General features: G+C 36.3%; 1 protein-coding gene across 5 annotated transcripts in view; it reads right to left on the bottom strand.

Annotated features, from left to right (window-relative positions):
• LOC117174284 (plant UBX domain-containing protein 2) overlaps positions 1 to 26,979 on the bottom strand; it is a 287,058-nt gene that overhangs the window by 19,339 nt on the left and 240,740 nt on the right. For 4 of the 5 annotated variants that reach the window (XM_033363234.1, XM_033363236.1, XM_033363235.1 and 1 more), the window contains one exon: positions 15,516 to 15,681. In XM_033363234.1, coding sequence (XP_033219125.1) covers positions 15,516 to 15,681 — 166 coding nt within the window. Of the gene's footprint in view, positions 1 to 15,511; positions 15,682 to 26,979 lie in introns of those variants that run through there. The other variant, XM_033363237.1, reaches the window with a different exon arrangement.

Raw genomic sequence — 26,979 nt, 5'->3', positions numbered from 1 at the left:
CTCGTAAATGGAATGAGATACGCCCAATAAGACAATATTGTTTAGCTTAACTCCAGAATAGTACATCAGTAATTAATTCATAATTATAAAATATGTAAAATTAGAAAATTCATAAATTAAAAAAAGTGTCAATAATTTAAAGAAAATTTTTAAAAGGGAGTCGGATTGATGGCGGCAAATGACTGTAAATCACTCTGTCCACCCGGTACCTGATCAATACAATATGACCATTGTACGACCGCCGCATCAATCTGAGTGCCTTTTAGGAGCCAAAATCAGTATAAACAGCCTCTGAAACGGTACAAGCGAGCCAGTGTCTTTCGTCAGTGTTTTTTCAGTGCCTTTTCATCGGCATGGATAGAGCAAAACCGCCTAGGCCGGCAAACAAATGAAGGCATCCATTCTCTTGGGTAAGAGGTTCATGGCAAGTGGTTGACATATAATGCCCGCCACATCAGGATGTCTGTGCGTACGTAATTGGGAGATTTTGCATAGCGTTTCGTAGGATACGGTAAAATAGAAATCACTTATAATTATGCTCAGAAAGTTTCTCTACCGACTGATGAACAATTCACGTTTCTCTTGTCAATTTTCAAGCACAAAGCTTATCCACGCTCGTGGCTGTCAATTTACGCACAGTGTTTTCTTTCAGTGGTGCTCGTTTTTTACGCAAGTCTCGTTCATTCACGCAGACTCTTTTACAGTGAAAATTTTTTTATTGAATTGTCGCCAATTCATGGTAAGTTACCATAAATTACCTGTAATATTATCATAAATGACCATTTTTTATAAAAAGAAAATTTATAAAAATGCTAAAAATTGAATAATTTACGTAAGTTACCATACTTAACTGTAAAATTACCATGAATGGCCGAAAATTTCCATAAACTTCCATAATATTTCGGAACTTTATAGACATTTTTAAATTAAATTTCGGGCAACTGATGATAAGTTATCATAGATTACCCTTAATATTACCGTAAATCATGATTTCTTTATTGAAAATCTAATATGGACTGAAATCATGACTATATTTCGAGAAAGGTTTGAAATCCTCCAATTGTTATAATAAATATCGTATGCGCCAATGGGTACAGGGACTTTTTCAATTTGTGTATGTTTTCAGCACGAGTGCACAATACGCTATTTAATCAAATGTTAAATTACAAAAACTTAAAATAACAAAAATAACATGATGTAATATACATGAATGTCAAGTTACCACTAGAAATTACTATATAAGCATTGATATGTTAAAAGTCCCTTTTACATATCACAAACATGGTATACATAAAAACGCGAACTGAGCCACAGCAAAGCGTAATCGGGTCTGCTTGTGTGTGTGTGTGTGTGTGTGCGTGTGTGTGCGCGCGCGCGTGTGTGTGTGTGTGTGTGTGTGACTGAAGAGAACAAATCTTTTGAGAAGAAATCAACGCTGGCGGAAATCAAATGTTGGTCTCCGGGCCAGCAAAACAGAGATCTTTTCCTTCGAGAAAACAAATTATAAAATTTCGGAATTTTATCCTCATCAACTTGGGCGAATATAATGTCATTCGGCAATGAAGTCCCTATTTTAAATGGAGGTTTTTGCAGAGCACTATATTCAACCTTTTTCCTCTCATTACACCTTCCAATTGAAGATGGTAATTTTTCTCACCTATTTTGCAACTTATATTATTTAAACTGCTTATTATTCCAACTAAGGTTTTATTATCACATTTCCTTAAATTCAATCTGTTAATTGAAAATATTATTCATTCTAACTCTAAAAAACAATTAATAAGTTTGTAGTATATACCATATACAATAATTTATTTGGAAAAAGTACTTCTTTGTATAGCTCGTCTTAGGTTCGTGTTCCAGAAGTGTATGTCTCTCTGGCGACTAGGGGCGAGACATAGTATTCGAAAACGTAAGTATTGAGTTTATGACTAAGGTTTACGATGGGATTTGCAGACAAGTAGGGGTGGACTTGTCTCAAGACAAGAAGTTTAAGTCTTCAGAAGTAAGCAGAATTTTTTCTACAGAAAGTCCTATTCCCATTTTGGGGGTTTAATATTTTCTAGGATCAAAATTACAAAAGTTTTCTTATGTGAATTGTTTGTCGAGTATACTCCAACCTTTACAAACTATGGATCCCAACGGCAGGGCCTGCGATTTCCAGAAATCAAACAGGGCGAAACAGTTGACATCTGCTAAGGATTAAAGTTTTACGACCGATAGAACTTTTAATTTTGTAATAAATGATTTGCCCATTCACAATTCGAAACGTTTCAGTCTCAAGAACTAGAGGCATGTACAATTTTCCGTAAAAGATTAAAACTGTGATTTTCTACAAGTATCTAGTGAACTGTTAAACAAAACCTTCGGGGGTCTTTAGAGCCTTTAGCTGTCGGCGTCTTTGAGTTCGTCTTGGAGAAGAAAAATTTCGACTTAAAACCAGAAATAAATTCTCGCTCGCGGCCAGGTGAGTGACTTACAAAAACATCTTGGCTATATCTTGATTATGTTTTTGATGAAGACTTAGCCAATCCGAACATTTTGTCTCACGCTCGTCAGACAAGTACCTAAAGTTTACGACGAACTCAATACGACGCGATGAGGCAGCAAAAGTTTCGGGTACCCTAAAGACACAGAGCGACCTAAGGACAACCGCCTTCTGCATTTTGCCCCACAAGAGTCTTATCATTTCGTTGTCCCCCAGGGAAATTTCTCAGGCTATTAACCATTGAAAGCTTCTCCCCTTCAAGACCGTCTTATGTTTTAAACCTGTATGAAATTCGTAAACAAGTAAAAATTTAATATTCAGAACTCAGAATGTGATATTGATGAAATTCAGAAAGGAATAAAATGTAAGTGGTTGTCTAATTTTTCACAATAGAACTTCTGAAACTAAGATGAATAAACTAAGATGATATTAGCTAACTGTGTAGGTCTAAAGGATAAAACTCTTATAAAGAAAAAGAATAACAGTGTTTACAAAATTACATGCTTAGACTGTGTAAAAACTTATATCCAGCAATTTAAAATGTCCTTATCTGTTAGAATAAAAGAACAGAAGAAATCATGCCAAAAAACAACTAGTAAAACAATCAACGCAAACTCTCGCAAACTCTATCACCTGCTGTACCATTTTTCCCGTCCACTTCCACTCCCTCCCTTTTCTCTCCCACTTCCTTTCCTGAACACCATGACCTTCGAATTGTCCGCATTTAATTCTAACCTATTTTTGTCCAAGTATCTTCTGAAACTTTTCATCATCTCCTTTAAAGCATCTTTGCTCTTAGCTAGCAGAACTATGTCATTTGCATATGCGAGTGACCATATCATGACTTCTCCTATTACTTTGGCCGATAGCTTACTTTCCATATCCGCGATTAAAATTGCGAACTGCGTTGAGCTAAGCGGGCACCCTTGTCTCAACCCCCTGTCCATCTAGAAATTCTCAGAGATTCCCTCCTCTCCTCACACTCGATCTATCGTCCCCCTATCCACCGAAGGGAACACGCCTTTTAGATCTACAAAGAATGCGTACAATTTGACACCCTTGTTTTTTGGTTCTGTATCCACCACGTGCTGCAAGACGTAAATATTGTCAATCGTACTCCTCCGCTCCCTAAGCCTACCTGCGTCTCGGGCAATATTCCTTTACCTTCAACATTATTCCGCAGCATATCTGCCAACACCATCGCGTATATTTTGTACGGCTTATTCATTAGCGTAATTCCTTTATGATTTTCCTGCCTCTCCCTATCCCCTTTCTTATACAGTGACACGATTAACCCCTACCTCCACCCTCTTGAGAATCCCTCCCCTCTCCCTAATTTTTTCACCACACCCTTCATCCTCTTCCTTACGCCTTGTGTGTCAAACAGCCACTCTTCGTTCAATACCCTGCACAGCCCTGCTGGCTAAGAGTTTTACAACTTTCTTATCTGCTTCTCTATCTCCTCGTCATTCAGCTCCTGTCCATCTACCTCCCTCGTTCTTCTAACCCCCACATCTCTCTTCCGTGTATCTAATCCCTGAAATGAATCTTTAAGAAATTTTCTCCATTCGTCACTCCCATCTTCCCACTTATCCCCAACTTACGCTTCCTAAAACTTTTAATTGTCTTCCACACGTCCCCTTCTGTCTTAACACTTCTTAACTCCTCTTCCAGCTCTTTTTTCTTTTCCTGCTCTTTGTTTTAACATATCACCCTAAACTCCTTCCTCATTTCTACGTACTCCGCCCTTTTCGCGGTTCCTTCCTTCCACTTCCTGGACTTCTATTTCCCCTTTCTCTTCATCATTTTACATTGCCTATCCCACCTCGACTTCATCATTCCTTTCTTTTTTTCTTAAATACCCTCTTTTGCACACACCCTTTCTCTTTCTCTTTTAGATCCTCCCATATCTCCTCCACCGATGTTACGGTGGACTTTCTGGGGGTGCGCAATTGAAACTTTTCATTGCTCACTATCACAGTACCCACGCGTTACACATATAGTGCACCGTGACCAAGGCCGTTGACTTTTCTATGCGCCTTCTATTGAATCTAACGAAACGGGGAAAGGGGGAAAGAGCGGTGGAGAGAGATCTCGCTAATTACACCAAGCGGGCTGAACAATAGTAACGATACTCGCACGGTGATCCCAGATCTGAAACGAGATGTGGTCCAATACTATAACAGGGCTATGTCCGTGTGAATATAGTAGGAGACGCTGTAAATGACTGAGTTGCGCGCAACCTATTTCTCCTCTTCTGAATTTCAAATCTCGAAGGTGCACGATTGCCGGTCGGAGCACTTCGGCGATTCTATTTATATATCTATCTGCTAACTGCTTTGAAATAAATTCAGGAGATTGGGATTTTAATATTTCCAGATTACGATGCTGGCGTTTCTCATGATTTGAATAGATCGCGCGCCTCTTGATATGCGTATATTTTGAGGATATGTTATTTCATTTATAAAATATAAATTATGTAAATATTAATAGTCTTATTTATATCTTGATCCGCATTTGAAAGAAATTAAAGAAATTGGCGATTTTGGATTTCATCTCATTTGGATAAAAACTCAATTATTTGATTGAAAAATTAATTAGTTTGTTGAAAATGTAACTATTTTGTGAAAAAAGTCCTCTTTTATATCAAAATTTCAACTACGTTTTTAAAATTTTTATTTTTTTTATTTGAAGGTTCATCTCTTTCATTGAAAATACATTTTTGAAACTGACAATCAATACCATTTTTGGTTAAGAAATCATGTGTTTTGTTAAAAGGTCGTCCTTCTTTGCAGAAATTAAATTTTTTTATTGAAAATTTATACTTTTATATTAAAAATTACATTTTTCGGTTGAATGATCAACTATAAATATCTTTTGGTTGTAAAGTCGTTCTGTTGTAAATGCAACTATATTGTTAAAAATTAAAATCATAATTTTTGGGTGGAAATACTCTTTTTGTTTTTAAAATTAAACAATTTCGTTGAAAGTTCATGTATTTTGTGGGAAATTGACCTTGTTTAGTAGAAATTTAATCTTTTTGGTTGAAAATGTACCATTTTTGGTCTAAAATGCAATTGTTTGGTTAAAATATCAACTGTACATCTTCTTGGGTTTGAAAGTCGATTATTTCACTAAGAGTTGAACTACTTTGTAAAAAAATACGATTTTTAACAAGGTTTTTTAATGATGGTTGAAAATTTAACTATTTGGTAGAAAGTTTAACTCTTTCATTGAAAACTCATATTTTTCGCTTAAAAAATTCAACTTTTTGTAGATAATTCGTCTTTTTTACATTAAAATTAAATAATTTCTTTAAAAATTGTCTTTTTTTGTAGATCATCAATTTTCTTGGTCGAAAATTCATCTGATTGGTTGAAAATTCAACAACTTTGTTTAAAATTAATTTTTTCTAGCAAAAATTATTTATCTTTATCTGGAGATGTAACTATTATATGATTGATTAAAAAATAATCGTATATATTGGTTAAGTTGGAAAATCGTTTTTTTTTATAGAACATTAATCTTCTTGGTCAAAAATTCACCTTTTCCCTTGAAAATTTAACGATGTTGTTGAAAATTCGTTTTTTTCTTTTTCAATTCAATTTTTTAGCACAGTTCTTATCTGGAAACTGTACTATTCCATTTTTGGTTGAAACTTTATCCTGTACATTTTATTAGTTAAAACACTAATAACTTGATAGAAAATTAATTTATTTTGTTGAAAAGTAAACTTTTGGGTTGAAAATTGATTTATTGTGTTAATTCTATTTTTTTCCTCAAATTAAAAAAACTGAAAACTCAACTGTTTTGTGAAAAATTTTTCTGTTTGGATGTGTTCAACAGTTTTTAATTAAAAATGTACGCCTTTTTTATGAAGATTCATAATTTTAAATGAAAATTCATCTTCTTCGTTAAAAATTTAAGGATTTGGTTGAAACTTCGTTTTTTTTTTAGTTGAAAATGAAACTTTTTTGTTACGCCTTTCGATTTTTAAAATTGTCAATTCGTAAATAAGACTTTTGAGTTTGGATTTATAAATAAAAATGTAAAAATTAATAATATAAAGCGGCTTAAAATAAACGAATTCAATTTAGGATTTAAAAAGTTTCCAATAAAAAAGAATTGTAATTAATCCATTTTTATTGATCAAAATAATTCAGTCTTTAACATTAAAAAATTTATTTATTTATTCTTCAATTCAAAGCATTGAAAGTAAGTTTATATTTTTTAACCAGAAGTCCTTGAACTATTCCGTTTAAAAAGAAGTTTACACTGTTTTGTAAAAAAATCATCATTAATTTCTAACATTTTCAATTGGCAAACTAAAATTTTATCTCTAAATAACAATGCAAAAATATTAATCGGGAATAATTTTAAATAAAAACAATGTAACTTTTATTTTAAAAAGTTTTTAGTTAAAAAATTAATTTAATCGTTCAATTTTTAATGTTACGAACTGAAATTTTTTTGAATTATTATCATTTTGAACCTTGAAAATAATAGCGTAAATAGTACTTTTTAACCAGATATCTCTAAAATGTTAAAGTTATAAAAATTTAAAAATGGTAATTTCGTATTTTAAAATAATTTAATTTAAAAAATTGTAAGATTAAAAGGTGTTAAAAGTTTGTGTTTTATACGTATGAATTATTGAGCGTTTAAATGAAATATTTCTGAATTAAAAATTTGTCAAGCTTCAGTTTTAAAAGTTTAAATTTCAAAAGATTTCCATCTCAAAAAAATCATTTTCAGATTTGAAATTTTGAATTTTTTAATGTCATCCTGAATTCTGAATTGGAACAGGAAATTTTTCAAAGCAATTGTATGTATTTCTGAATTGGAACAGAGATTTTTTAGAAAAAAAATATTATTCAGATCTGGGACAAGCCATTATGAACAACTATTAAAAACTATACAAATTTGTACAGAGTGGTTCGAAATAGAAAGCCTTGAATTTATTTGAAACAGGATAAAGTTTGAACCAAAAATGGAATAGTACAATTTTCAGATAAGAACTGTGCTAAAAATTGAATTGAACAAGAAAAAAAAACGAATTTTCAAAAAAATTGTGAAATTTTCAAGGGAAAAGATGAATTTTTGACCAAGAAGATTACTGTTCTATAAAAAAAAACGATTTTTCAACTTAACCAATATATACGATTAATTTTTAATCAATCATATAATAGTTACATTTTCAGATAAATATAAATATTTTTTAACAGAAAAAATTAATTTTAAAGAAAGTTATTAAATTTTCAACCAATCAGATGAATTTTCGAACAAGAAAATTGATAATCTACAAAAAAAGACAAATCTTAAACAAAACACATGAATTTTTAAAGAAATTATTTAATTTTAAAGTCAAAAAGATGAATTATCTACAAAAATTTGACCAAAAATGATACATTTTCAACCAAAAAGATTAAATTTCTACTAAACAAGGTCAATTTCTAACAAAAGACATCAACTTTCAACGAAATTTTTTAATTTTAAAAACAAAAAGGGAATTTCCACCCAAAGATTATGATTATAATTTTTAACAAAAGTTTCATTTACAACAGAACGACTTTACAACCAAAACATATTTACAGTTGATAATTCAACCGAAAAATGTAATTTTTAATCAAAAAGTATAAATTTTCCATAATAAAATTCAATTTCTACAAAGAAAGACGACCTTGTAACAAAACACATGATTTCTTAAACAAAAATGGTATTGATTGTCAGCTTCAAAAATGTATTTTCAACGAAAGAGATGAACCTTCAAATAAAAAAAATAAAAATTTTAAAAACGTAGTTGAACTTTTGATAGAAAAGAGGACTTTTTTACAAAATAGTTACATTTTCAACAAAATAATTATTTTTTCAATCAAATAATTGAATTTTTATCCAAACGAGATTAATTCCAAAATCACCAATTTCTTTAATTTCTTTCAAATGCAGATCAGGATATAAATAAGACTATTATAATACAACATAATTATAATATTATCATTATTAATATACGTATATATTTATATATAATATTATTAATATTTATATAATTTATATTTTATACATGAAATAACATGACCTTAAGGGCATGTGACACAGCTAAATACCTATATTACCGACCACAGTTTTTCAGTTCACTGAATGTTTTTTTGAACCTAAGAACTTTTTTTGTAAATAAATTATCGAGCTGAAACTTTGGGAAATGTATTAGAGTACAATAAAGCACGTTTAGGTACTGCATTTTGGTAGGAACTTCACTGAAAATTATTTCATCTTTTTTCTGAACCTCAACATTTTTTGAACGTTCGAACTTTTTTTATACATAAAATATCGGTCTCAGACTTTGAGAAATGCAAAAGCCGAAAGAAAACTACGTTAAAGTATAAAGTTTCATAATAAAAGATGTAGAAAAAAATATTTTAACAATCAATTCCAACGGCATCAGCCGGTAACGTTGTACACGAAAATACGAACCCTCTAGAGCCTCGTCTATCGGCCGCCAGGTTTCGTATTTTCGTGTACAACGTTACCGGCTGATGCCGTTGGAATTGATTGTTGAAATATATTTTTTTACATCTTTTATTATTAAGCTTTGTACTTAAACGTAGTTTTCTTTCGGTTCTTGCACTTCTCAAAGTTTGAGACCGATATTTTATGTATAAAAAAAGTTCGAACGTTCAAAAAATGTTGAGATTCAGGAAAAAGATGAAACAATTTTCAGTGAAGTTCCTACCAAAATGCAGTATCTAAACGTACTTTATTGCACTCTAATACATTTCCCAAAGTTTCAGCTCGATATGTTATTTACAAAAAAAGTTCTTAGGTTCAAAAAAACATTCAGTGAACTGAAAAACTGTCGTCGGTAATATAGGTATTTAGCTGTGTCACATGCCCTTAAAATATACGCATATCAAGAGGCGCGCGATCTATTCAAATCATGAGAAATGCCAGCATCGAAATCTGGAAATATTAAAATCCCAATCTCCTGAATTTATTTCAAAGTTGTTAGCAGATAGATACATAAACAGAATCGCCGAAGTGCTCCGACCGGTAATCGCGCACCTTCGAGTTTTCAAATTCAGAAGAGGAGAAATGGGTTGCGCGCGCAACTTGTTAATTTAAAGCGTCTCTGACTATATTCACACGGACATAGCCCTATCATAGTATTGGACCACATCTCGTTTCAGATCTGGGATCACTGTCCTCGCATCCTTCCCCGCCTATGAACTCATGCATCTTCTTGTCACTCATGCTTGCCGGATCTTCCCAGCTATCCGCGATACCACTAAATATTAATAAACAACGTCAATTGTTAATAAATGCTTAAAATCCATAAGAATAAAATCAATCACTTTCGGTTAGCTACCCAAATTTTAAATATAAGATCATATGATGAAAATCAAACTTCCAATAATATTGATAATAACTGATAGTAGCTTCACCCACTGCTTCTTAAAATCAATTAGCCGATAAATAAAAGAAAACCAATTTGTTCACTAACAGGGATAACTGACAAATAAGGGCATGAGCTTAATATTTTCATCAAGAACCAATTCGATTTCGAAACTCACTAAACCACGAGAAAGGTACAACATTCAATAAATTCTGAATCAGCCCAATAATTATTGAAAATTTGATTCAAATAATTATTCAGAACTTTTACCGTAGTGGCTTAGCAACACTGCACGTGCCTGGCAGGAAATCTTAGTTGGACAAATTTTTAAAATCTCAGAAATTGTGATCACGCAGATCGCAATCTGGCCGCGACAGTTCCCAGGCCAAAAATGCAGACATTGCTAAAAACTGTCTAAATTATGCATACCATTGCCTATGAGGTCCATCCTACCTGTTGCCTCCAGGCAGTCGTGCATCACTTCTTCCCGATATCGGACTAATTGTCCGAGAGGAAAGATTCGACTTAAAGTTCAACTTGCCCGTCGGCATTTTACCTCGCGCGGGACGCAATACGCGGGTTGTCACTCCCATAAGTACGAAAATCGGAAGGGCAGTGTCTAACAAAGAGCGTTTTGCGAGATTAAATTTGAAAAACCAATAAATGAAATTTCTAATAAATTCAAAATAAAATAGCTGTGTGCAATCAGAGTTAAAGGGGGTTAAAAGACTAGAGTGGAGTGACAGTTCGCGCGCAGTGTCACGCTAGTGAAAAAACAGTGGACGACGCTCCGCGATAGCAGATCATCGGTTCAAAAAGGTCAGACTTTATTATATTTAAAATTGCTTTCACATTTGTGTACATCTCTCTCTTCCCCTCGTTCTATCCCACTTCGGTGGGACGGCGAATCGGACACTGAAATATGGTAACTATTGTGTAAACCTAGAAGACAAACTTGTTTAGCCCGTCATCCCCTCCGCTACCGTGGAGATAGGTGGTAGTTTTTAAGGTAATACAAGTTGTGTTTAAAATTATTTTCAAGTGTTTTTGAATAAAGTCTCTAGGTTTTTAAATATTAAAAAAAGAAACAAGCGAAATATAGTAATTCCATTCCTTTCCTACAACCCAACTAAATTTGAGAACTACAACGGTTAGGGCTCCCAGTCCAGGAGTAGATCAAAGTATCGTGCACCACATGAAAATAAAAATAAGGCACTCCTGTAAGGGGTGGTTTATTAGTTTGGAACCTACGACAACAAGTAAAAAGAAAAGCTGAAGCATAACGGGCAACTCAACCCCGTAATCAATTCGCTAGTTTGTAACACCGACTCCCCCTCAAAGCTTACGTTGCCTAACTGCTCCTTACACTTCTCTAACGCCCCTCTTGTCCATCACACTCGCTCTCCTAACGACCCTTCTTCCCCTCCCAGTCTTCAACCACCCTCCCCCTTAATCCACAAACTTAATGACTGATAGTCTGATTCCACCCTCCCTTCCACTGCGAATTTCTCTATCTCTTCCCACCCTTGCATATTCATAATCCATACCATTTACCACCGCCTAGCATCTGTCCTTTATACAGTCTCTTAGAATCTCCCCCTTTTTATTTTTTATCTTATGTTTCAATTTTCTTTCGCAGTTCTCCCCTTCCCCGTGCAATGCCACCATACCCTCATTTCTTTCTCTTAGTAAGTCTTCCATCATTTCTATCCCAACTTTATTATAGCACACAGTTACAAACTTAAACGTTACCCCTCTTATCTTTACTGCTCTCATTTGCACGTTCCTTTCTTCTTTACCCCTGCTGCATTCCAGCACAGCACCTTTAACACTCCTCCACCCTGTTGTACTCTCACCCCCTACTCCTCACGAAATAAATTCCCCTGCACTTTCTTCAACGCCTCCTTTTCCTCGCCCCATGTCCACATTTTCTCATCTATTTTTATTTCCCGATAACCTACCTTCACCGCTCTTAATTCAATACTCTCCTTCCTAGCCCTGTCATTTAGCATTCTCTGCACATCTCTTTCCTTCCTCGTCAAATCTTGACCAATAAATACCTTCTTGTCCTTTATCCTATTTTTGTTATGCATTACCACCCCCCCCCCCATTTTTCATCCTAGCTCTCCAATTTCACAACCGCCACTTCATTCTCCTTTCTCCCCTCCATCCTAATTTTCTCTAGCTTGCTTTAAACCCACCCTCTGCTCTGTAGCTGCGCTTCCACGCCCTCCCTTTCTTCCCCACTCTTTAGCTTCAATACTCTTACCACAATATTATTTTTCCTATCTACCTTCTCCCTTATCTTCATCCTCAACTCCATTGCCCTTATCCTGTCCCTATCCGCTCTCTCCCTCTTTTTATTCCTACGCTCTCACAAATACCTTGCTTCTCACCCTCCACCGTGTCAACTGCTTCCATTCCCGACCTGCCCTCCACCTTCTCAAGTCTCTTTTGTGCTCTTTCCTTCTACATCCTAATATCTTCTTCCATCTCCCTTATTTTACTCTATTTTCCGTCCTTAACGACACCACTTCCCTCTGCAATCCTTCTACTTTTCCCCTCAACTCTTTTACCTCCTTTTCCCACATGTCATCTCTTACCCTCAGGACCTCGCTCATACATTTCATCTGCTCCATAGCCCCCCTTACGTCCTCCCTTAACCCTCGGACCTTGCCTATGAGCACCCCGAGAGCCTCCTTCTCCGTCTGCCCCTTCATTTTTAGGGGGGGGGGGAGCCAACGTGTTCATACGCTTTTTTTAAAGGCACGGGGCCACACACAGCTGGCCTTCGTGTTTTTCTGGAAATTTCCTCCCCGCCTAATTCACTTCCAGTACTACCACTACTTTCGCTGACCACCTCCCGCCCTTCAGTCGGTAACTGTGACGTATCCATGCGAAAAGTACGTAATGCAGCCAACAGACGTCTCTTAAGGCCGCTGTCGCTTACCGCCCAAAAATTTCCCTTTCTTTGTACTATTTCACCTATCACAGCCCCTGCAGACTTCCTTTTCTCTCCTCTAACTCCCTCAGCACTACGAAAACCACCCTTGTCCACCATGAAGGTCCAAACTTCTTACCACAAAACTACCCCGCTCCCTTACCAACCCAACCTCACTTGTCCCATTTAGCTAAATCCCATTCCAAAACTACAATAAAAATTAATTTTTCACTCCCCAATTCACCCCTCTTAACCCTACTCACCTCCTAGACTTCCACCCTCCCACTCCACTCACAACTTCCACAGAAACTCCGTAAAAACTCTGAAAATATTCTGTACACACTTCTTGAGACAAAATAATACACATTCCAAAACGAGCAGTAATTTAACACAAAGAACATTGGTCAATGTACTAAGAAAAAAATAAAAAAAACAGCAAAAGACAAACCAAAATTAAAGAGATAAAATTAGGGACAAACAAAAACTAACCAGCTTAGCTTTAATAAAAATAACGACGGAGGGGGGGGGGGGGGGGGGGGGGGGGGGGGGGGGGGGGGTGGATCGTACTCAATTACAAAACTCGTATATTGATGAAAGCAATTAACGACCATTTATTTAACATTTTGGAAGAATTAAAAAAAATATGTCTCAGGAAAGTTGCAATAAAACAATGAAAATAAACAAAAATATCTTATTTAAGTGTAGGCACAGGGGTTTCCATAATATTAAATTAAACTAATTAGGAAAATCCATAGAATAGACAGAAAAATCGCGAAATGAACGTCAGTATATATCTTCGAAGAGTTTACTACAGGAGATATACCAGAACAGAATATAATTAATAATAACTGGATTTTTGAAACAATAATACTAAGAAAATCGATATAAGAAGGTCCCAAAGAGAAGATAAAATTAACATAGAAAGGCGATTTTAGTTTGACAAATAGGTAAATTGGGGTTTTCGCAATCCGAAATTATATAATACATATATTAGGTATAGAAATAAGTTTCCCCCTTTTCAAGAAGGTATCCCCGAAACAAAGGTTAAGAAAAGGTCCACGTTTTTTTAAGGCTGTGTGTGAGCTCCAAGAAGAATTAGTTGACATTAGTTACCAGATAAAGGAAGACTTTATTTTTCCGTGTAAAAAATGTCATCTGTATTCCCTAAAAAACAGCATTTTCGGGGCCCCTTGAACCGTCCGAAGCCATAACTGGGGATTGTTAACTGCAGCTAATGCGTCTAAACCGAGCTCTAAAAGAAAAACGTTCGGAATGAAGCGAGAGATACGATAAATTGATTATGTTGCATGACTTCTATTTATTCCGCTCAATGCAGTCAGTTCTTTGCAGAAAAAGGTGACGAAGAACTTCCCACAAATGCTGCTTTTTAAAAAATAAAGTTGACATTCTTCACATGCTAAAAAAATGTTCCTTCGTGGACCATTGTTTCACCAAGCACGATAATGGAATCTTCAGCGAAATCTTTTAGAAAAGGGCAGAAACTTATTCCCATAACTAATAATAATATAATAAAATGCACAGAATATGTTAAACATGTACATAATAACATGGAGGGCAAAATAAGTCTCAATAATGGACAAGCAAAATGGTTCTCAAAAAAAAATAAAAAAGGGGCATTGTAATTTAAAATATAAGGGTCGAAACACAGTAATTGGCGGTTGACATATGAAGGGTTCTCAAAACTATAAAAAAGGGGCATTGGAATTCAAGATATATGGGTCATAATTCGGTAATTAAAGGTTAACATATGAAGGGTCTCAAAACTATAAAAAAGGGGCATTGCAATTCAAGATATACATAAGGGTCGAAATTCGGTTATTAATGATTAACATATGAAGGGTCTTAACAATATAGAAAAGGGCAATACAAATCAAAGATATAAAGGTCGAAATTCAGCAATTAATGGTTTACATAAGAAGGGTCTCAACACAGTCTTACCTGAGATAAGCCGGGAGACAGTACTAAGGCATTGTGCTGACATTTTAGGTACACAGAAGTAAAAGAGAAAATTCGCACGCTTACAATAGGACTCAGGGAATTGCATGATTAGTGGAAGGGCTGATGCACACAAACTGAATTTCGACAACTCTCTACGGTCAAAAGGAAGATGGCCGACTTGCTAGTCTTTATCAGCCGCCGTTGAGGGTGAGAAAGATTCCGAACTCCTTCGTACGAGGAGTACGAGGGGCAAGCATCATCTCATCAAAGCTCTTAGATAAAAACTCAAAAAACAAAAAGGCATAAAAAGCTAAAAAAAAATCTGTTCAAAAACAGAAACATTTGTAGAGGTCTGCCTTCACCAAGAACATGCCTTAGATCTTAGGACACAAAACAACTTCTGTCCATTCAATTGGATCCAATCGATCGGTTATATAGATGATGGAAAACTTTATTATTCTCGCTCGATACCGCGGAATTCAGAAATTTAAACCAAGAGAATTCAGAACAGCCGTTAATTCTTAAAAATTACAAAAAATGAAATAAATAACAAGATAAATAAAAAAACATGAAAACAAATGAAATTATTTAAAAATGTATCAAAAGAGAGGAGTGCCGAATTTCCCTACGGTAAATATTTCATTGTGTCCAATTACTGGAAGCTAAATCATTCATATTTCGCTCTATGAATTGTTGCACTACTAGAATAAATATGTTTATTAACAAACAAATATTACCTCGTTTTCGTGGCTTCGATTGTAGCGACTAGTGGATCCGTCATCTTTTCCTTCAATTCCGATTTAAGAAGACTTGGACCAGAATAATGAATAACTGACGAAGGTATAAGATTTTCATCACTAAGGCGCAAATTCGGATTTAAATCCTTTCGAGGAGGAGTCATATCTATGATGAAAAAAGAATAATACGAAAACTGAATTAATTAAAAAGATATGTAACGCAATTTTTAGGAAGGCGATACTTTTTATTACAGTCTTACAAAAAAAGGGTTGCCGGCCCGTTACCCAGATGGGTCGAAATAGTCCAAGGGGTCCCGAGGCCTCAATGAACAGGCCTAGTTTATTTCAGGACTAGCCAGAAAAACCTAGCTCCCTCGAGTCAACACTACTACCTCAATGGCCTTCTGCCATGGCCTGGCGCTCGCATTCAGAATTTCAGTGATAGTAAAAAATATGCTTTAATGTCAAGAAACAGGGTGTCTCCTACATTAACTATAAAAGCATACAGAAAATGCATGGCGGGTTGCGATGTGCGTAATTTTCTCGCTCATACCTCGATATACGGCCTCCTACCATTTTGCCATCTTCACGTTTGACTGCTCATGCCCCCCCCCCCCCTGAGAGTTCCTTGACAGCCCATACGCTCTAATAGTCAGTACTGTATCAGAAGCTGTTTACATCGGGCTTATCTGGTTGCTGCTGTGTCACACTGTGCCGGGTTTAGAGACTACATATAGTATGCAGTCCAGAGTATTTACATGAAAAAACTGCCTCGTTACTTGGCCAACCAGGCCCGAGGCTGGCATTATAACGGGTCTTTCATCTCCGGAACAAAATTGTTTGAGTTAATAATTTGCCAAATAGGGAAAGGAAGCTACAGCTACCCCCACCTAAAAAAACGTACACAACTGACGCCCGAGTTTTGTGGTCCATATCAGTTCCAGTCCCTTCCAAACAGTAGAGGTTAGCAGGTTAAATCCGGAACGGACATGAATGACCCAACTTTACAGACGGCGTACACTAAACTTACAGTAGATTAACATTTTTTTTAGCTTTTAACTTGTTTTTTTTTTATAATAAAATATGCGAATACTAATAAAATAGTCATATTTGAGTCAAAATATTTTTTTATCCATATAAAGAAATGTTTTTTTGATAATAAAATGTGTGAATACTAATGCCTATCACACGATTTATTGCCCTTTTTACCTGTTGAAAATTAAGCATTTAATTCTAAATAGATAAATCGGAATTTTTTTCTTAAAACTGTCTTATTAACCTTTGATTTGCCGCTTTTGAAGTGAAGTTATCTTCATTTTTCTCAAAGTTAAATTTTTTTAGTAAATCAATGCATGCCTACCGAGTTTGACTCTTATGTAAAAAAAATTTATTTTCTACCATTTTATGATTGATATGTCAAGTTAAAGGTATCCAACATTGGCATGCATTTTTTGACTACAATAATAGGGTGAAAAAACGGCCGGAGGTCAAAGACCCACCTTTACAGAAGCGTGTTTCCGAAAAAAAGTTTACAGGCGAAGGGTTACTACAGTGATGTCTCTTATATTTCCCGCCGCATCTATTATCGTCTCTCTTATTTCACCTCCACCGCACACGATTATTTCCCTTTGCGCAGTTCCGGCATCTCCCAGCATGGTCGCTGTATGCTCTCCTGTGCATCAGTAGCTGACTAATTAAAAAAAGAGGCCTGAAGAACATGACGTTTGTAACGCTTCTTTTTCAAATAAAAAGGATATTAAATTTTAATGCCTCTCAGTACCGCACTTGGCACCCTAAATAGAGAAATTGAACTATATGAGAGATGATTCTTCCGATAAATTCCGAATTAACAGTAAGTTGCAAAAAAAATGAGATACAAAAAAAATTATATAATTGGGCGCCAGTCCTTACTTGAGACAAAAGCCAACCATTTCAACTAAAGTGAGTAAGAAACGATAAAGGTGAACGGAATCTATATTCCAAACAGAAAAGGGGAAACTCACTGAACGCTAAGCGTTTCAGGTTTAACGATAAAAGGGGGGGGGGCCTCACTGGCTCGGAAGAAAAGTATATAAGAAAATCTCTACGGTAACAATAACAACAATAAATTAGATAACAAAAGGCAAAAGATTTCAAACTAAGAAAAAGGTAAACCAAAAATATTAAAATATAACCTCAGGGTGGAAAAAATTACTAGCTCAGCTTAAACGTGAAACTGGTAGAGGGGAAGGTTACGTAATTACAAAGCTCATATTTTGTGTAAAATAATTAGAGGTGATTTATTTAAAATGTTATAAATGTCAATCAAAGAAAATAACATGAAAGTTAAACATGGATACAATAAGGCCACAAAAAAACAAATCGGTAACAAAAATATAACAATTTAGGGTATTCAAGGGGTCGATAATGAAAGGGCATTGGTAACGAATGTCCAAGATAGATTCAAATAATAAGGCATTAGCCCAATAACAAAAAAAGTATCTCGGCATTAAAAGGGGTATCAAGAACATTAAAGGGGTCGGATAAACTTCCATAATTATGGAAGGATCCGGCACTATAAAGAGGTATCGGGAACGTACAAGGGTCGAAAAAACAAAAACATTTTGGGGTATTATGAACCAAAAGGGGTATTAGTAATAAAAAATTTCGAGAAAACTTTTATAATAATTTTTGGGTAGCTCGGCATTGAAAATAACCGAGAAAACTATAATAACTTTGGGGTATTTTGACATTTGAAAAAAGGTATAAATACTACAAAATGATCGATAAAACTTTAATCATTTTGGGGTATTTTGACACTAAAAAGGGGTATAGACAATACGAAAAGGATCGAGAAATCTTTAATAATTTGTAGGGTCTTTAGGTATAAAGAGGGCATAAAAAAGATAATGGGGCCGATAAAACTTTAATAACTTTAGGGTGTTTCAGTATATGAAAAAACGGTATTAAGAAAAGGAAACGGTCGAGAAAACTGCAACACAACTAGGGTATTTCTGCACACAAAAAGGGGTGTCTATAACAAAAACTGTACACCTATCATAAAAGGTTAGAGAAAAATTGAATAATTTTGTGCATTTCAGTACTAAAAAGGTCATAGAAAAGATAAAAGTAATGAGAGAAGTTTAATAATTTTGGGGATATTTCGGCACTAAAAGGAGGAATATGTAATAAAAGAAAGGGGTCGAGAGAACTTTAATAATTGAGATATTTCGGTACTAAAAACAGGTATCTAGAACACAAAAAGGGAATCGATATTACTATTCTAATTTTTTTTGGGGTATTTTAACACAAAAAGGGGTATCGAAAAGATAAAACTAACGAGAAGACTATAACAATTTTGAGGTATTTTGGCACCAAAAGGGGGCATATTTGATTTTTAAAAAAAGGGCGAGAAAGTTTGAATAATTTTCGGGTATTTCGGTACTAAAAAGGGTATATATAACATAAAAGGATCGAGACACTTGATTTGTTTTTGGTTATTGGGTAATACTTAATATAAAAGATACAAGGGTCGATGAGACTTTATGGTAATGAAGAAGCTTTCAGCATTCAAAAAAAAAGGGTATCGAAAATAAGAAGGGATTGGTAACACTTTATCACAATTTCAGGGTGTTTCGTCATGTTAAAAGAGAATTAAAGATAAGAATGGACCGGAAACACTGTATAACACTTCTTATAATTTCCAGGATGCTGGGGGGGGGGTCCGGTTACACATTATAAAAAGGGTTTCATAATTCCAAGAAAATTAAGGGGGATCGGTAACACGTTATGCTAAACAACTAAAGTATTACACAAAATTCACAATTCCAAGAAAATTACAGGGGGACCGGTAACATGTTAAATTCGGCAATCAGTTTTCGGTAATTCGGTACTCCGGATTCTTAAATAATTATTCAACCACACATAATTACTCTTATTTGAATCAAGTAATGAATGATTTAGCCAAGGAGTTAAGAGAATAAACACAAATTAATACCACTACAAAATATCTAGAGAAAGGACGCTTGGCTAAATCATTAATGAAAAGGGTTCCTACCTTAAACAAACTGGAATGAAGCGAAGACGGGAGCAGATGTTCGCACGTAGAGCTCACAGACGCCAAGAGACCGATTTTTGCGCTTACCGGCGTATATATGAAGCGGGAGGAATCACACAATTAGGGGGGACAAGCCTGATGCGCACAACTTAATTTCCGTAATTCGCACGATCGAGAGAAAGACAGCCGACGAGATCCACTTCCTATTCGTCCATCGTATCGTCCTGTCGATCAGCGATAAGATCAGCGATAAGAGATATCCGGAAGTTATGTGGGCACTTGAGACGTGAAGATCTGCTGAAGGTGAAGGTGGGGGTGGATCTAATCGATCGTTTTTGTCGATGGAGCAACTCTGAGTGGCTCTCGCTCGAGACCGCGGAATTAAGAAATTTAATAAAATAAAAAAAAATTAAGACAGCCCTACTTTCTTAAATTACCGCTACAAACATATAAAATATACTAACGAAACAATAAAATGAGGTAAAAAAACAATAATAACTTAAAATAAAACAAAAGAGAGGAGGGCCGAATTTTATTACCCCTCGTGTAGACACGTGAGCTTTTATTAGGAGTTTATTTAGGCAAAGTAGAATTTGTGATTAGCAAAAAAATCTGCAATGTTACAACTCACGTATCCTTGTGAAGGACCGAACAGGTCTCAAACCAAGAGGGAGACAAGACAAAATTTTATTCTTTAAAATAAACAACAAAAGGAAGAACCACAATCCGAAATGACCAGCCAAGCAGAAAAAGATCAAGCTTCAAAATACTTCATACTCAAAATTCGGTACTCCTTAACTAAATAAAAATAATAAAATCAACCAAATCAAATCGAAAGAAAAACTGAAAATAATGAAATAAAGGAAGATTGCAAATCATAAATAAAAATAAAGTAAAAAAAATCATAAAATCATAACTAAACAAAAATCGAGAAAACAAAAGAGAGAAAATAAAGAGAAAAAAAAGTAATGATAAAAGAGAGGTAGTAGGCAGCAATCGCAAGCGGCAGGCAAAACAAATTGTTGAAAATTGTGCGTATAAGATGATAAAAAGGAAAAAAAGAAAGAAAATAAACGTTTATACGTCAGTGTCGTAGGAAAGCGGAACATGCGACTTCAAAAAGAAATCTATTTGTTTTCAAAAGGAAAAGAAATCAGCGTGGATTCTAACTAACTAGAAAGTCGCACAGTGCGAAAGCGGTAGGTAGGAAAGTAAATACTTGGAACGAATGAAAGAAAAAGGAAAAATAGGGACCTTTCTATTATGAAAAGGAAAAAAAAAGAAAACGGGAAATAGATGGTGTTACTAAATGGCGGGGGTTGGTTTACACGTGGCGTTGTGAAGGAGGCTTGGGTTGGTCATCGGGTTGGTCATCGGGTACTAATTTCCATTCAAGGAGGTCTTCTACAAAATCGGTCACCAGGGTACTGGGTCAGTAGGTAAATAGTTCTCCGTTGAAGACATTCCAGCGGGGAAATCTTTCGGGAAAGTTGGATAAGGCAGTGAATCGTCGGGAGTAGCAAGAGGTGTTAGAATCTCTGATTGGGAATATTACTTCGGGGGCTTGGGGTTCGTACATACGGGATAGGGGTTCGGGGACGTCTGTAATAACCGCGAATTTATAACCCTCCAGGTAAGGTCTATATTTTTGAATGGACCATACGATCGAAAGGCATTCTTTTTCCGTTGTAGAATATTTTTTTTCGGTTTCGGTCAACGTTCGACTAGCATAGGGGATTACACATTTTTGACCCTCCACATTTTGCATCAGAACGGTTCCTAAACCGTTATTGCTAGCGTTAGTTTGCAATGTGAATAGGATCTCAAAATTGGGGCACATTAAAACGGGGGCTTCGGATAAACTTTGCTTAATTTTCTCAGAAGCAGATTTCTGGTCTTCCCCCCAAATCCATTGTTGCTTTTTCTTAAGCAGCATCGACAGTGGACTTGCTAGGGAAGCATAATTTCTAATGAACCGTCTATACCAACTCGACATTCCGAGAAATTCGGCGCAGTGTTTTTATATTTTTCGGGGCGGGGTAATTTAAAATGGGATCTATCTTATCGTCATCGGTCTGTAATCCTTTTTCATTCACTAGGAAACCCAAATAGTCTACCTGGGGGCAGCAAAACTCACTCTTTTCTGGATTAATTTCCAGACCGTCCTCTTTTATTTTATCCAGGACTCTGGTGAGCCATTGGAGGTGTTCATCGAAGGTTTTTGTGACGATGATTAAGTCATCCAAATAAACAAAGGCGTGGGGTTCCATCTCCGGACCTATTAATCGGTCTAATAGACGTTGAAAAGTCGCAGGGGCATTTGTGAGACCAACCACTATTTAAGGGCTCAATAATGTCGTTAACCAACATATTATCTAATTCAGCTACTATAGTTTCCATGATTTTAGGAAATGTTAAGTAGTGACGCTGTTTTATAGGTGGATGATTCCCTACGTCTATAATATGTTTAGTCAAATTAGTTAGCCCGTAATCTCCGTGTGGTTGCGGTAATTCTCGTTTTAGAAACTCTTTAAGTTTAATATTTTCGTCTACCGTAGGTTCTCTGAGGCAGCAACAGTTTTCAAAAGGTTCTTTTTCAAATTCAAAAGAGTTAATATAATTCGATATATCTTTAAAGTGCAAATTACGATCCTCGAAACCCACATTAAATCTGAATATTTTCAAAAAGTCGTGGCCAATTGCTAAGGCGACTCTACCTCTTCTATAGACGGTCTTTAAATTAAGTTCTTTTATTATTTCAAAACCGTCTAAGCCTATAAACGAGCGTGAAGCGCCACCATCTACAAAGGCTTTGATTGGTTTTCCTAAGATTTCAATAGTCAGTTACATTAAGGGCTGGGGACCAGAGAGTGGTGAAGGTCGATAAGGTAGTTTGGAAAGATTGTACACCGGGATAGGGGTTGAAGGATATGATTCGTTATCGGGGGTTTCCTTGGGGTTTTCAGGGAGGTACAAGTTTGGGTTAATTTCTTGGAGGCAAGCGTAATAGGGTTCGTGAAGGGATGGAGAGGCGTGATATCGATAGGGTTTAAAGGGGAAACATTGAGGGTAGATGCTACAGGTTGGGGGTTTAAAGAACCAGTGATCGGTACAGGGATCGGCACTTCAGAGACTTTCGGAGGTACTAATCGTCTAGTTTTCAAATTCATATTGACAGAAATGATTTCTTCCTGTGTTATCAAATCTTCTAAGAAAGGGTTATTCGGATGGATAGAACACAGTTGAGGGTTTTTACGTTTAATTCTAATAAATGGAACTTTGGAAGCTATTCCTATTCCTTCTTCCCTGATAAAAATTCTATTCCCACAGATAATAAGGGTCACGTCATAATAATTGATGGTACAATCCCCTATAAAATTTGAAAAGTCCGTTTTGGAGTCTAAATAATCAATTTCTATTAATTTTAAAGTTTGTTGGTATTTATTTGTTTTAATTATTAGAGCTTCTATTTCTGAAAAGATTTTGTTTTTATTTACAAGAGGTACGTTCACCCCATGACATACTTCCCTCTTCAATTTCCCGAACATCTAGGGCATTCTGATATATATTTTTCTTTCCTACTGCAGCCAAAACAAAAGACTTTCCTAGACTGTTTGTATTCACTGAATCTGTGGCCTTTTTCGCCACAATTCGAACAATATGGGGGGTTGTCCGTTTTAAAGCGGGAGAGATTTATTTCGTTGAACTTATTAGGAGGTTGGGCCGCACTGGTTCTCGCGGGAACAGCTTTTGGGTCGGTAAATGGGGAGTTTTCGGGATGTTTAGGGGGTTGGGGTGGATATCTGTTGGTTCCTTTGTTAGGGTTTTCTAATGATAGGTACGTGAGATCTACTGGTTCCACGTGGGGGTGCCTTTCATTGGGCTCCTCTTCGAGGAACGCAATTCTTTCGTTTCGTCTGTCAAACCTTTCTCTCTACGGTCGCCTGTCTATTTATTTTTCCGGTTTCTTATCTTTAGGGTTCCGGTAGGCTAGTTCGGGTTATAGAGATCGTTCGGGGAGTAGGAGTGGTTTGTAATTCCGGGCAACACGATAGCTTTTCTCGGCGGCAATCGCGAGCTCTTCTAGGTGCACGAAATCTCTTATCTGGTTTCGTTGTAGAGCCAAATGTAATCTCGGGAGGAGGTTCCGATGTGCGTAACTAATTTCCTCCGCCTCAGACATCTCGGGAATCAGTCTACCAAACATCGTCCGCATGCAAGGGGGGTCGTCATAAGATGTTTCTCAATAACGTGAGGGATGGGGTTCATCACGCAATGTCTGGGGTAAGGAGTTGCCTGCGGCGAGAGGGGTAGGGGTCGTCATACGTTGGGTCCCAAAGTGTGAGGGGTGGGGTTTATCGTGCAATGTCTAGGGTAAGTGATTGGAGCGACGAGAGGGGTAGGGGTCGTCATACATTGTTATTCAATAACGTGAGGGGTGGGGTTCATCACACAATGTCTGGGTTAAGGGGTTGGAGCGGCGAGAGGTGTAGGGGTCGTCATACTTTGTGTCCCAATAACGCGAAGGGTGGGTTTCTTCACCCTATGTATGAGGTAAGGGGTTGGAATGGCGAGAGGGGTGAGGGTCGTTATATTTTGGGTTGTGCTGAGAGAGGGGGTGAGATCTTCCCGTGGCGGGTGGAAGGCTGGGATGGATTTTCAAAAGTGACAAAGGGGCGGCGCGGGGGTACGCGTCGCCATAATCTGTGTGCATACGGTCGGGGCAGGGATTCCTTACATCGGGGTGCAGCCGATGAGAGGAATTTCCTCCGGGGATAAGGAATGATTCTCGTGAAGGATTCCATGTACTGAATTCTTGAACGTTGGGGTGGGGGCCGAGGGCGGTGAAGTTTTGTTCCGTACAGGGATCGGAACCACTAAAGAGCGGGGGTCGAGAGACATCACTTCTATTGACAGGGTTTCTAAAAGGGGTATCCCTTTCGAAGTGGGGGGTGGGTGGCCTGGTTTCGTCGCCCTGTCTATTACAGTTTTTGTCTATCGGGCGAGTTATCTCTTTACTTACGGTAACGGGTCTACTTGGCATCTTTGGATCGGTATCGGGGTCGGCCTTTGTTTCCGAAGAAGAGGGGGGCGGGTCAGTCGGTGAAGCTAAACTGGCCCTGCCAGCGCTTAAGTGCTGCGGGGGGTCTTCGGGGTCTTCATCGCGGAGGGATTTCTCCGAAACTGAGGGGGTGGAAAGGGTTTCTTGCATCTTGCTTTCGTCTTCTCGTGGAAAGGTAAGGGATGGTTTAAAAAGGTCTCCTGTTTCCCTACTACGTTTGAAAGCATCTATCAGTCGCAGGCGCAGGGTTGCAAAGTTTCCGTCCGTGGAAAGAGTCCTCTTCTCCAATTGATATTGGAGCTCTTCTTTATTATGATTATAAACCCAGGAAGTTAACTGCTTATCCCCATCCATAACTACGATGAGTCTCAAAAGGGCTCTCAATTTATAGGAGGGGGTGAGGGGCAATTAATTGTGTATGATCGGCCAACGTAATCAACGAAAAGAACGATAATAATTGGGAATGGATAAACGTAAATACACTTTCGCATAACGAAATCAATTTAAGATTAAAGACAGGTGTCCTTACAAAGGATTGGATTAAAGAGAAAAGAGGTAATAAAGCACAATAGATGTTATTCTCTCTAGGCACTATAAATACAGAATGTAAACAGATAAGCAATAAAAGACAAGGTAATAAGAAATCGCTAACAAATGTAAACACAACTGCAAAGCACAATAATAGAACACTCAATAATAATTATCCTCTCAAGGTACTATCGAGATGTTTATTTATCTTTCAAATTTGTGGTAATAAGAGCGTTAGTCAGATACATGGGGATCTGACTCATGTTTACCATTTAACGAAATACGATATTGAGTAAAGCTTCTTTTTCAAATAAAAAGAATATTAAATTTGAAGGACTTTCAGTAGCGCACTTGGCACCCTGTCGCGTCGCTTATAAATGTAGTGTTCTTGAAATTTCTATTTTTGAATACATTCTATGTTTAAATTTGATTTACTATGTTTGAAACTTAAAATGCCATTTTGAAGAACATCTGTTTAAGTTTTACATGTTTATGAGGCCCGACCTTAGTACACAAACTGCTAGATTCAAAAGGAGAAATTTGGGTTTCACAATGTATTGCTATAAGTTTTGGACATAGCTAACACAACACGTTTTCTCTTAAGCCCTTTTTTGCGGGGCTCCTCTAAACGGGACAAATGTCTAATCTCTTCTAGGTAAAATGTGCAAACCAGACAAATTGAAGGTAGAGATTGACCGTAAGGAGGCATAAACGACGTAAACAACATTTCCGACTTCTAACTATTTTGTCAAATAGGGATTGCTATCCCTTCCAAGGATATTTTGTAAGTGCATTCAGCACCTTCGATCTCTCGAAAATCCCCAGGGAACGCCAGTTGTCTTTGCACCCGCGCTGTACAAACTTTAAACAATAAATTATGATAGACAAAATATCGTCTCTTCTTTTTTTCTAACACATCAAAAATAAGGATATCAGCAGCTGGTATTATCTTCCGGCAAATAGTTGACGCTTGTTCCTTATATTTGTTAAATATTTTACACACCCTAAGTAGAGAAATTGAACTATATGAGAGATGATTCTTCCGATAGATTCTGAATCAACAGTAAGTTGCAAAAAAAAATTAGATACAAAAGAATCAGATTATTGGGCGCCAGTTGTTACTTGGGACAAAGGCCAACCAATTCAACTAAAGTGAGTGAGAAGTGATAAAGGTAAACGGAATCTATATTCCAAACGGAAAGGGGGAACCTCACTGAACGCTAAGCGTTTCAGGCTTAACGATAAAAAGCGGGCTGGTGGCCTCACTGGCTCGGAAGAAAAGTATATAAGAAAATCTCTACGGTAACAATAACAACAACAAATTAGATAACAAAAGGCAAAAGATTTCAAACTAAGAAAAGGGTAAACCAAAAATAGTAAAAGATAACCTTAGGGTGGACAAAATTAGTAGCTCACCTTAAACGTGAAAATGATAGAGGGGAGGGTTAAGTAATTAAAAAGCTCATATTTTGTGTAAAGCAATTAGAGGTAGTTTATTCAAAATTTTATAAAGGTCAATCAAAGAAAATAACACGAAAGTTAAACATGGATACAATAAGACCACAAAAAACATATTTATAGTTTCAGAACAGTTATAATAACAAAAGTAAGAAAATAAAATTGTCTTGACAATATAAAATGGCAATGGTAGCGTAAAAACATGACTTAATTTAAAGAAAGAAAAAGGTATCGACGTTCAACATTCTCAAGGGTTAAAATCAATAACAACAAAAATATAGAATAAGAGAATTCGATGATATTCACAATTTTAGGTTAGCCAAAGTTGCTAGTGGCACTTTAAAGGGTTCTACATACGGAAGCATAAAATACGAAACATA

This window comes from Belonocnema kinseyi, chromosome 6 (genome assembly GCF_010883055.1).
Source record: "Belonocnema kinseyi isolate 2016_QV_RU_SX_M_011 chromosome 6, B_treatae_v1, whole genome shotgun sequence".
NCBI lineage: Eukaryota > Metazoa > Arthropoda > Insecta > Hymenoptera > Cynipidae > Belonocnema > Belonocnema kinseyi.
Note: the sequence above shows the minus strand (reverse complement) of the source record. Positions and strands in the feature narration are given on the sequence as shown.